The sequence below is a fragment of the Colius striatus genome, chromosome Z (assembly GCF_028858725.1).
Source record: "Colius striatus isolate bColStr4 chromosome Z, bColStr4.1.hap1, whole genome shotgun sequence".
Classification (NCBI taxonomy): domain Eukaryota; kingdom Metazoa; phylum Chordata; class Aves; order Coliiformes; family Coliidae; genus Colius; species Colius striatus.
In genome coordinates, this window is record NC_084790.1 from 85,960,521 (window position 1) to 85,973,097 (window position 12,577).

Genomic DNA, 12,577 nt, shown 5'->3' on the forward strand with positions numbered 1-12,577 from the left:
TCTCTGTGTTGGTGTTAAGATACTACTGGAATTTTAGGACTCTTGTTTTTTCTGTATTGTTAATCTCGTGAAAAACTCTGCTTTTGGTTGTGGCTGGAATTTTCCATGCTTGCTTTGCCCAGAGGTGATTTTTTTTTTCTCCCTGTGAAGCTTGAACAAACGCAGAGAACATTATCCCTGTGCAAATTACAATAAAGAACAGATGTTATCTAATACACCTATTGCTAGGGTATCAAAACGTGACGTACAAGTGAAAAATCACACGGCTTCTGCCTGAGCGAGGCCTGACTCTGCCTTTTGTCGCTCGGCAGAGCTACAGCTGTTTCCTCTGTTTGTGAGGTTTTGACAAATTCCTACTTGTCCATGTCAAGGGAAGCCTTGTGCAAGATGATGAGTCTCGCAGGATACTGAGGAAGAGTTAAGTTCAGGTTTACTCTGCCTTTCTACTGCGAGGACTTCTGTTCCCTTTTGCTTTCTGAATGTGTTCTCTCCCGCTGTTCCCAGATTTTCGCCCTCCTCTGGGTGCTAGGATGAGAAGGAGATGGCCTCTTGCTCAGTGAGACACCAAGTATGCCCTCTGCAAGGGCAGAAAGTGCAAGATGCCTAGATCTGTGTTGCAGAAATAGACATAGTTACAGAGGAATTTACTGCCCTTCCCACTCTTGTGGTGTAACGTGCAGTGGTCTTTCCTCCTCTGACCCTACAGAAGCCTGTATTGAAAAGGAGGGGTTTTTTTAAGCTGCATGCTTTCTCAAAAGTAAAAAACAGAGAAGAAAGGAGATCTAGAACAAACAAAAAAATTGCAGCTCTCCAGGATTTAAAATGTGTGTGTGTGTGTAGTCACATCAGCATAGCAGCTTTACCTTGAGTCCAGCTTCCCACATATTCCAAGACAAGGATTTGATTGTCGTGTTTGCTTTTGTTTTTTTTTTAACTGTTGTTCTTGAACAAGACCAGCAGCAGAAACATTTGCTCCCTTTGCAGGGTCGGTCTGTTGCATTTGTCAAGTGCTTCTGGAGTGCACCAGGTGGGAGCTGGGAGGAGCAGAGATGCCGAGAGCTTCAGCTGGGCAGTGGCATCAGATCAGTTCCTTCCCCAGAGAAATGGCTGCTCACACTTTTTAACCGTTGATTTCTGTTGAGATGAAAGAGTTGTCCCTCCGAGTTGGCTTAAAAACTCTTCTCCTTTCATACTGTCACGTGTCTTAAGTTTTTCTGTAGCTACTGACAGCGAGATGAGCAGAATTGATACTGGTGATTCAGATATGCACACAAAAATAGTATTCTGGGGAATGTTAGCTCTTACTGTACAGAGTTTAGTGCCTTCTTAGTACTCTTTCTCTCGCTCTTTAATGCTAATTGTTCTTATGTCTACAAACATTTTGTTCGTGTTCACCCTTTGGGCAAGTAGATAATAGTTTAATGTGCTGGAAAGTATCTGCAGTTGAATCATTTATATCTTTGTCAAATCGTGAACTGCCTTTTTGTTTTATCGGTTTATGGATTTTTCTTTATCGTATTTTATCATAAAACTCCTGCCACAGCATTATTAAACAGCAGAACTCCGTAGTAAATGTTTTGGTGGTTAAAAAGCTATCAAACAGATACGCTGCTTTTCTGACATCTTCGTGTTCATCTAATTTTGGAAGCAACAGCTTATGCAAGAGCCTTTCTTCTCCTTTATTCGTGTGAAATGTTCTAGCAAGATGTCAATTTGTACGCTATTCTAATTAGCCAGTTCGTTACCGTTGTGTAACTGGCTGGTATCAGACTGCTGGAAATCTGGGGTGGCTGTTGCTGGTGAATTGTGCTCCCAGACTATTGGTGGCAGCTGCAAGCAAACAAGTTTGTGGGTTTTTTTCTTAGATACAGTTACCTTCATATTGGCAGTTTGGGAATACTTTTTTTTGTCACTTGGATAGAGGTTTTTTTTGTTGCCATTAATTCCTTTCCCTCCTCTCCCCAGTGTAGGGCTCCCCAAAACTGCAGGCTCTAGATCTTTCCCTTTGACACTGTGCAGCGCTGTAGCCCTCGATCTGGCTGTGATCTCTCTTTGTTACTGCAATAGCTGTGGCTTTATCTTTGTTTCTTAGAAGCTCAGATAATAAGAGCTTTTTTTTTTTTTCCTCCCCAGTCTAAGACCATACTGGTGATACTCACTTAAGTCGCGGCACCTCACAAAGAGTATTCTGGCTGCAAATTTGCTGACTTGCTTAGACCTTTCTACAGTATGTTACAATGGATAATGGCCGAGTTATCTTAAGATTCATGACATGGCTAGAAATGCTGTGTTGGTCCAAGTGAATGCCACTAAACACACTTAGATGCCTTATGTTATTGTCCTTAGCATCCCTCAGCATGTTTCTGTACATAAAACCAACTCTTACATGGATATCCAAGTACTAAAAATCATATAGTAGACTGGTTTGGGTGGGAGAGAACCTTAAAGCTCACATAGTTGCAGCCCCCTGCCATGGGCAGGGACACCTTCCACTAGCACAGGTTGCTCCAAAGCCCATCCAACCTGCCCTTGGACACTGCCAGGGATGGGGCAGCCACAGCCTCTCTGGGCAGCCTGTGCATATCTGCTGCTAAGAATCCTTGTTCTTTTTATTTAGAATAGAATAGTTCAGCTGGAAGGGACCTACACCAGTCGTCTCCTGACGATCATTTGAAATGCTCTGAGGTGACGCAGGGCTGTTATCTGATCAGTTTGTACTCAAAGATGGCAAATCTCTCTCAGCCATTTTGTTTAAAGGCTTCCTGATTCACAATCATGTCATCTGATCCCTAGCACATGTAAAATCTTTAATTTTCCTTTGATTTTTTTAACCCAGCAGACTAGTTGTATTTCCATCACAACTGTTTATTTTAGGCTTCTAGTGCATGCAGCTGCAAATCCATCTCGCATCTTTACTTCGCTCCTGATCTGTCAGTGTATGTTGCATGTTTTCCTGCCTTCCCCAGCAGCATCTCTGGACGTTCAGTGTTTCTGAGCTGATCTGCAAGACTGCTTCCCTTTCTCCATCTCAAGCTTTCCAAAAGGCTGTTCCTGCCCCGACACTTACAGGAGCTATTTTCTGGTTGTGCCGAGGCTTTGTTAGATTTTTTTTTTACCTTTGAATACAGTACTTCACAATTCTTAGCATCTTAGTTTTTAAAACCAAGTGTTGCTTTATCTCTCTTATTCACACTACTTCTCATCTAATTTGTCCTGCAAACAGTGGTGGAGTCTCCCAAGAGTCTCAAGTTGTATCATCTGGAAAAATACCCAGTTTTCTGTAGAAACCTAACAAGTAAAATAGATCCTAAGAAAGTCACATGGAGAGAGGGTTTTGGCCTTTTGCCCATATCTTAAAGTAATTATCCAGTGGCATTTGGACTGTCACATTTTTAGACTGAGTGTCTTGGTGAATTTGATCCCTCCACAGCTGCGATTGGCTTAAACCCTACTGTAAATGAAGAGGGTATCATATCAGCGCCGGGCCTGGATTAACCGTCTTGCCCGAGCTGTTGGGATTGCTGATTGCCTGGATCATATTCCTTTGGGTTGCATCCCCAACTTCCATCTGTAGCTGCCTGGTTTGCCTGTGTAAGCCTATGATTTCCTTTTCTTGTTTGAGGTTGATGAGTCTCCCCAGGTTGCAAAGCATGGCATTCGTGGGAGGAGAGGGGGGCAAGATGAGGAGCTCTGAGCACAAAAAGCGCTCACTGAAGGCCGTGCTTAATGTGTAGAAAAGAATCGTCAGCTCTTTTAAAGAAACCTGGATTTGTAACTTCTCAGCAAGTTTCAGCCTCATTAGAGTCTTGGAAATGGGAATTCCTTGGAGAAAGGGATTTTTCAGCTCAGTTTCCAGCTTTGCTTGCTGAATGGCTACAGCACATTGATAGAGGTTTAGGTGAAGTCTTCCTGGCCTTTTAGTAGCCCTCCTCCTTATGTCCCAACTGAATTTCTGGATACCTGCAGTAACACCTCTGTAAAAGCAAGGAAGCCAAGTCCGTGCCATGAAAAGCAGGAAAACTTTTCCCTCTTTGTGCCTTGCATATGTGGCTGCCCCTGTCTGTATGCCTCTGCGTGCTTTTTTGACGAAGAATTTCAAACTGAAATATGCCTCAGCAACTCTCAGGCCTCACGTGAGGCCTCCCAAGTGATCCTATCTCTCAAATAGCCAGTGTGCTGCCTGAAGAGTTGCTGCAAACGTTTGGAAGTTTTGGCTCACGGTGGTTTTGTTACCCTTGTTTTTTAGCGTGTAAAAGCACTTGTTCTTAAGCTGTGCTAGCTTATAATATTATCTTTCTGGTACTGGCAAACAGGGTGGAATATTAATTTTCTTTCCCATAAATGTACTAATTATCCCTTTGGGTGAGATCTCGTCTGCTTTTTGTACTTGGCACAGTTATTTCTTTTTCTGGTTGGCCGGGAGCACCTTGCTCCCACAGATGGAAATGCTGTCCTGGAGCTCTGAGCTGGCTTTTGCAGAGGGTGCCGAGCATTTCCTAGTCATGCTGGTAAAATGACTTCTGATTTGTGAGTGAGTATGTAGCAGATGAGAACAGTGGGGTAACTTGAGTCAGTGCAGTGCTTGTTTTGCTTTCCTGCCCATAAGGTAAATGTAGGTGCAGTGAGGCCACTAGTGTGAGTGCTCAGTAGTGTTACTTCCACGTAGACAAGTCAATAGTATATTTAATTTTAGTTGTATGAAGTAGCATACTGCTACAGATGTCTTTAGGGTCTTTTTATATTGTTCAGGTAACCGTTTCTGGCAGAATTATGCACAGACACGAAAATGAGGCATGTGGCACCAGTGCTGCATTTTTAATTTCAGACAGCTGCTTCATGCTTTGAATTTCATTGCACAGGCTGAAAAGATACATCACCCTTCAGCAAGGCAAGGCAGCCGTGGGGAATTAGGAAGTACAGAAGAGCTACCAGTGTTTGTTCAAGCCTGTATCAGCCTTGCAGGAGGAGTTTCGGTTCATGGTTAGTTACCAGTTCTCTGAGATAGCAGCGCGTTTGCTACAGATCATCAAAGGTGGTTTTAGTTACCTGACAATCTTTTGTTGTCTTTGAGATGTATCTCCTCTTCAGAGGGTCTTGTTCCTCCCCCAGTACTTTGCCTATCCCAGAACACGAGTTGTTCTTCACTTGTTTTGTAACACTCTACTACTGAAATGAATTACTTTCTGTAACATTAACGAGGTAGATCTCTCTAACTTTGTTAGCCTTTTACCTTGTCTTGTCTCTGTTTTTCTTCTGTGTTCTGCTTGCAAAAGCAAGCAAAATGCCTTTTTATTCCCTGGTAGGCAAAGCTGAGAGCTTCAGTACAAGTGCTGTCTCCTGCTTTTCTGGTGTTACCCATGTTTTCTCATATTCCCTTCTGCCCTTTTCCCCTTTAAACACACTTTCACCCATTACTGTTTCCATGAAGTTCCTGTGTAGAAGGAATTAAGACCTTTGCTTAATACATTTGGCCATACCTATTCCCTTGTACATCTAAGCTGGAGGTGTAGTGTGGGATCAGCTAGCTGGGCAAGGAACGTGCTAAGGAACGAATCTGAAGCTTCGTGCTTGCATCAGATAAATGTTAAATCACACATCTAGCGCTCTGTGTTTGAGGGCATGCTGGAACTTCATCTTCAAAGGCTTATCTTCCAGAAATATATTGCATTAAGATTGCCTTTTGCTTTTGTTTGCACACATGAAAGCAATATAGTAAGAAGGTGTTAAGGCACCTTTTAAATGTGTGAGTCAAGTGAAAGGTAGGCTGGTAGAGCTCTTTCATGAGAAACTAAATTTGTGGAACATAAAAAGCTTGGCTTGTCTGCAAAATACCCTAATGATCCAGAACTACCTCACAGTGTTTATCAAGGTGTGCCAGATTGATAACCCCTGACCTCACCCCCTTTTTCCAGGGATCAAAATTGCAAGATGAGATAACAGCATCTCTGTCGAAGGGGGACTTCTAAAGGGAGGCTCCTGAATTATGCACCAGCAGCGGGTAACAGTGTTCAAAACCCTAAACAAGTGGCCGGGCTTTTGAAAGTGCTGAGCAGTCAGAAGCTCCCGTTGAGCGCAGTGGCAGCTGAGGGGTGACTCAACGTTTCTGAAGATCGTTTCCACTTCAATAAGAGTTTGTTTGCTCATCCTTCGTCTTCTGAAAGTCAGCAGGCAAAATTCTCATTCATGGTTTGAGGGGTGTGGAAGACAGAGCCGCGTGTTTCATTTTAAGCATCTCTTTATTTAAAGCTCATTTGGCTAATAGCTTGATCGAGTCACTTATTTATGATTACTTATGCATATCTATCTGGGATGCTGGTTTATATTTAAGGAAAATGATGTTCTATTCTGTTTTAGCTGGCAAGCTTTTATGGGTTCATGCGAGTGTGGGTTGCCATGGAGAATGACTGGCAGGTTAAGCTTGACTTTAAAAAGAGGCTTATTGAGCTGGAGCGCAAAAAAACCCAACCCTGAGCACTGAGGGAGAAACTTAAATAGCTAGGTAAAATGATTTTACTCCAACTTTTAGGTAATTGTTTCCCTTTGGGAAGAATTAGGTGCAGAAGCATCCTTACAAAAGAGGAAAGCTATTGAAAATGGAACAGGGGGGGAAGGAGTTGTGATGTGTGTTTTTTTTCACCAAGCACACCAAAGCATGCTGTATTTAGGTTGAAATTGGAGAGACTATTAAATAGGGAAGACTTTTTCCTTCTATAATTGTGCTGGGTTTGTGTTACAGTATGCCTTTGACGAGAAGGGAAGCCGTGCATTCACACTGTAACTCGCATGATGCATTAAATTTCTAAGTGAACATCCCACTCTCCTTCTTGTGCAAGACATTTGTTTCCAATAAGTAGCTGCTACTACTCTACCTCTAATAACAGGGAAAGTTCCAGGGCAGTTACAGGTCTTCTAACAGGAGGTGTTCCTCAGATAACGTGAGCAGTCTTTTCTTTCCTTAACTGTTGAAACATATTTTATTCACGTTGCTGAGAACAACGTCTTAGTTTCAGACAGGCTTCTGTTTTAAGCTCACTCAGAAAGTGTAAATCTAGGAAATGATCACTTGTGTTGTTTGCTGCCAACTTCTCAAGAAAGTCAGACCACGGAGCTGGTAGAACGGTGTCAGTGGATGACTACCTGAAGCCAGGGCTGCATGAAGAACCACAGCAGCTCTCTGACAACATTAGGCTCCTTTTCTGTGAGTGCACAAAGCCTACTGTCCTGCGTTTCTGAGTAAAGCGAAATAAAGGGTAGTAATTATCTTGTTCAGAATTGAGGAAATCAGATCAGATCTTCTAATTAAAGAAGACTTGAGAAGGAGAAGGTCTGCTGGCTCTGAGGAGGATGACTTCATGACCAGAAGCCACTGCAGGTTCTTGACAAATGGAGTTTAAAGGCCAGATGTGTCAAGAGGGACTCACTCCTTCTCTTAGTTTAATTAAGTCTGTTCTGTTTGAGACAACTTGGAAGTGCTTTTTTTTTTTTTTAGTGACTTCAGTTGATTTGTCTTGACCCAGAAGAAGCTGGATCTGAACAAGTAAAGACAAAGGTGCCAGCTGGGATTTTTGTGTCTAAGGATATGTGCAATGCTAACTTACATAAGTGGGGATTATAAATGGGCCAGGTACAGTTTTTGACTTTCTGATTATCAAGGAGAAATTAGTCGGAGGCCAGAAAGGAGCTGAACAGGATTATTAAATAAAATGGCTTGCTCAGGATTATTAAATGAAGATGACAGATGATTCTGGTGTGCATTCGCGCTTCTTTGCTACCAAATCCTGTTTAAACCAATGCCCCTTGATTCCCAGACAGTATTTTCACTTGGTCTCACCCTGCCAGCATACACCGTAGGAAATCATTGTCACTGGTCTTGTTTTCCTGATTCAGAGCCTGTTCATCTAATAATCCCTCCCTTTCTATATGTACATACTATGTGTACATGTGAAGCCATAGTCTTTATTTACGTATTGTTACTAGGGGAAAAATATATCTAAAACCGTGCAAGCAGTGTCTTAAGCATGTTTTAACTATCATGGGAGAAGCAATGCAGTTTTTTTTTCTTGTGCTTTTAATATCCTGCACTTAGCTTGAAAATAAAAGAAGCAAAAAGCCACAGACTTCCTTAGAAACATGATCTGCAATTTGTTAAAAAACAATTCTAATGTAGATATTTTTTCCTCCTAGGTTTTACCAAGAGACAGTACATCTAACACTTAACTTGGATCATCTCTTGTTCATCAGCTTGAGAATCATAACAGCCCCCAAAACTGACATTTGATCTGAAAGAAAAAGCTGTGACAAATGGACAATATGTCTATTACTAACACGCCAACAAGTAATGACGCTTGTCTGAGCATTGTTCACAGCTTGATGTGCCATCGACAAGGTGGAGAGAGTGAAACTTTTGCAAAACGCGCAATTGAAAGTTTAGTTAAAAAGCTAAAGGAGAAAAAAGATGAATTGGATTCTTTGATTACAGCTATAACCACAAATGGAGCTCATCCTAGCAAGTGTGTTACAATACAGAGAACGCTGGATGGGAGGCTTCAGGTTAGTACAAGTGAAAAATCAGATGTTTTCCTCCTAGTGAAGCTGGAGCAGAAGTGAGTGGCGCAGGATCCTAGAGTGTTGAGGAAGAGTAGCTCTTCTCTTGCATCCCCCCTCGCCCCCGTTTGTAGGCATGTCTTGTGGCTGGAGCTCTGGACTGCTGCAGTAGTTGACGATTTCATTTTTTTCAAAAGGAGCAGAAGGCGGTGGATCAGCCTTTCTAAACGAGCGTGTGTGTGGCAGTAAAAAGCAGGGTCACGTAACAAATTCGGCTGTTTATCCCGGCATTTTCACTACAAGCTTCTGTTAGCTCTGTGTTGGTCAGCAGTGTGAAGAAAGACCTGTGATCCCTTGCTAAGGTACTCTGAGGAGTCTGCGCTGAGGATTTACGTTAGCCTTACATCGTCAGTACTCAGTACCTGTATAGCTTGGGTGGCGATCTCCTTGTTCCAGGACAGATGTCATGCTTGCTGGCTAGCTTTCTGTCTACCCTAGAAGCAGTTTACTTATTTTTATTTTTCAGTATAATGGATTGGCATTCTTCCACTTGTAAATTCCTTACAGTGTAGCTTAGTGCCTCGTTCCTCTTCTTCTGGGGCAAAGCTCCTTCATCATCCATGGTGGGGAAGGTGACCGTGCATACTACATTAAGCACAAATTCTGCTTCTGCCATTTTATATCCAGTATTTTTTTTTTCTTGAGTGGTGGCTTAACCTTAGCAAAACCCTAAGAGAAATTTGTTTCTGTTGAATACAGAACTTGGGTTAACTATACACCACCTTTTTTTTGTTGTTGTTTCTTCCATATTTTGATGATGGGGAGAGGTTGTGTTGTTTTGTTTGTCCTCTTCCAGCTTTGCTTCTTGCTAAAAGTTGAAGAGGAACGTCTTGCTACTTTCCCAATCAACTTTTGTGTCTGACTTTTTAGGTGGCTGGTCGCAAGGGATTCCCTCATGTGATTTACGCTCGTCTTTGGAGGTGGCCCGATCTTCATAAAAATGAACTCAAGCATGTTAAATATTGTCAGTATGCTTTTGACTTAAAATGTGACAGTGTCTGTGTAAATCCTTACCATTATGAGCGTGTAGTATCACCTGGCATCGGTGAGTAGACTCTTGATTTAAATGGAACAGTGGGAATAGAATGTGAAATGTTTTCCTTTTGAGTGCAGAAAGTACAGGCCTCGATTAGAAACATTAACCTTTAGTGACCTAGTTGTAAATTACTCTCTTATGCTCTTGTCCATCTTTTTAATGCAACTACTCTTTTACCTTCGTTCTGAATTTGAAAGAAGGGTTTGTGGCTTTCGTTTAAGCCTTTCTGTTGGCTTTGCACACGGGTTTTACAGTTAGTGTGTGTCCTAGGAATAGCTCAGCATTGTTAGACTTGTGATGGAGGGGGGATAATACATAGAGTGTGTAGAACTGATCCATAAAGGCTTACAAACTTAATGTTCTTTGTTGAAGGTCTCTGTGTGTATAACCCTTTACACCCCCTTTTCTTTTTTTCTTCTTTTTAAAGATCTCTCAGGACTGACACTACAGAGTTCTGGTAAGTAGTTCTGTTGGCTGTTGCATTTCTGTGGACACAAACTCTGTTAAGCCCTTCCATGTGTATGCACTTTATTCCTCTGTATTTCCTTGGGAGTGAATAGAGAGAGCAGATGGAAATGAGTTTGTCTCCCTAGTTTTGAAGAACCAGTTAATTGCAATATCAAAGACAAGAACTGATAAAGTCTTTTAAGTTGAGGCTTCAGTTCAGCTTGTAGGTTCGTTCTGTGTTCGTTGCCTGCAACTTGTGAACCCCAACAAAGAAAGAAAAGCAAAAACCTTGCTGTTGAACGCTGCCAATTAAAAACAAATCAACCCCAAACACCCAACAGCATGTGCACCTCTGATACATTAATTAATTTAGTTGGGAATAATAAGTGCTTATTATTCAATAAGTAGCTTAACAAGAAAGTAACAGAAGTGGTGTAATTATTATGCAATTGAACGAAGCAGTCTGATGTTCTTGCTCTCCCTGAAACTGGAGAGAAACTGGACATTCAGTGCCTAATGAACATAATTCAGAAATCTACGTTGGTGCAACTGCTGTATTTCAAAACTGTGAGGTTTTTTTGCCTTCCAGAAGAGAAGGAAATTTGGGTCATCCAGTGTGTCGAGCACATTATTAGAAGTACTCTAATGAAAATGACCTCCCAAACAACCCAACGAGCTTTAACTTGTGTGTGCTCATCTCTGCTAATTTGCATTATTACCTGTGTCTTCTGAAAAGTGATCCTTTTGTGCAGAGTCAAAGCAGTTAAATACATAATAAGCGTTTCCTTGTTGTGCTACATTTGTTTCCCATCAGGAAACAGAGGATTACTGTCAGATTTTAATACGTTTAAGGCTGCTTTAAAATGAGCGTTAAGCTTGAGTAGTGTAAGGGGTTTTACTTGAACATCTCCAATAGGATATATATATATAAATGAATTCATGGCCATGGGAGTAATTTCCCTACACTGTGTGTGGAGTATTCTGAATTTGTGGCTGTGTTTTAAGTATAGTGTTACATTGTCTTTGATTGTGAGTTTGATGTTTCTAGTCAATTTGAGCGTCAGTTGCTTAAAATTACTTAAGGGACCCGTGAAGTTTTTAACATGCTGTGTACATGAACCATGTTTTCCGTAGGAGTTTTGTGTACTTTCTTACTTGTGTAATAGGAACTGATTTCCTAGATACTGCATTAACGTGTATTTAGGTGCTTGACGGAAAGCATGCTTTTTATTAACTGTGTCCAGTCTCACAGTGGTGGACTAGAAAGCAAAGTGCTATTGGAGGCTACTACTGTGGGTCTAATAGCAGTGAGCAAGATAAGCAGTTTGCTTTTCCATCCAGTTATGCTTCTAAACTTCCTGCTGCTGACTCGAAGTGTTTGTTTGTAATTTAGAGGAGTCCCTTTAGCACTGTTCATAGAGGTTAAATCCTCCCCACTCCCCCAGTAGCTTTAGTAGTGTTGTTACTGCTTGGAAGCAGTAGTGCAGTTTGTTATTAAATCCTGAGGACAGTTTTGCTTTGCCTGTGTAACCCGTTTGCCTCTCCACAGGTCCACCAAGCATGTTGGTGAAAGACGAATACGTTCATGACTATGAGGGGCAGCCGTCACTGTCTTCTGCTGAAGGCCATTCTGTCCAAACCATCCAGCATCCCCCAAGTAACAGGGCATCCACGGAGCCTTATAGCACCCCAGCCATGTTAGCTCCTACTGAGGCTAGCACTACCAGCACCACTAATTTTCCCAACATTCCGGTGGCTTCAACAAGTAAGATCATCGAGATTTCATGAAATACCAAACTGTGGAAACGGGAAAGCTCAAAGATAACCACTGATTTTATTTATTCTTTGGGGTTTTCTTTTGCCAGAGTAGATCTTGCATGGGAGCTGTGCTGCTGCCACGCTACGCTGCCACAGCGTGTGGCAGTGTGATCTAGGCAGGGTCGTAAGTGTTCACATTTGGGTTACTGTTCCTGGTGACTCGGTCTTTCCTCAGTGAGAGACTCTGACTTCAAAGTCTGTATGCCAAGCCAATGCCAAAGGTCCAGTGGTACGGTGTTAAAACTGGCCACTGACAAAACTCAAGGGTTATTATTGAGAGAATTGCTGTAGGAATGGAAGAATTGTAGCATGTTCTTATCACAGCAGGTGGGACCACAAACAGATATGGTGTAAGGTGGCAGTATATGAAGAGGTTTTCAGACAATTCTTCAGTGTTCCACAACTGACAAAAGGAGTCTCCCAGTTGTAGCTTGTTTTTGTAATGGCCCACTGGGCTACCATACTGACAGCCCTCATTAGTATTTTCATGAGTCCACTAAGTGCTGCCTTGAATTTTTTCCTGCTTTTCTATGTGCATTTGGTATGTGTGGAAGAGTTCAGCTCATCAGCATGAAACCTCACCCTTCAGCAGAACAGTGAAGCAGTTACCTGGCTGTCCTGCAGCCCTAGTGCAGGGAAACCATGAAGTTTGGAGGGATTTCACAGACTCTT

At 42.1% G+C, this 12,577-nt stretch overlaps 1 protein-coding gene across 9 annotated transcripts in view; it reads left to right on the plus strand.

Annotated features, from left to right (window-relative positions):
- SMAD4 (SMAD family member 4) overlaps positions 1-12,577 on the plus strand; it is a 29,200-nt gene that overhangs the window by 1,643 nt on the left and 14,980 nt on the right. For 2 of the 9 annotated variants that reach the window (XM_062019498.1, XM_062019506.1), the window contains exons 2-5: positions 8,185-8,550; positions 9,475-9,649; positions 10,068-10,097; positions 11,637-11,852. In XM_062019498.1, coding sequence (XP_061875482.1) covers positions 8,302-8,550; positions 9,475-9,649; positions 10,068-10,097; positions 11,637-11,852 — 670 coding nt within the window. In that variant the 5' untranslated portion in view covers positions 8,185-8,301. Of the gene's footprint in view, positions 1-5,912; positions 6,161-7,489; positions 7,625-8,184; positions 8,551-9,474; positions 9,650-10,067; positions 10,098-11,636; positions 11,853-12,577 lie in introns of all 9 variants that reach the window. The other 7 variants (XM_062019499.1, XM_062019500.1, XM_062019501.1 and 4 more) reach the window with 7 other exon arrangements.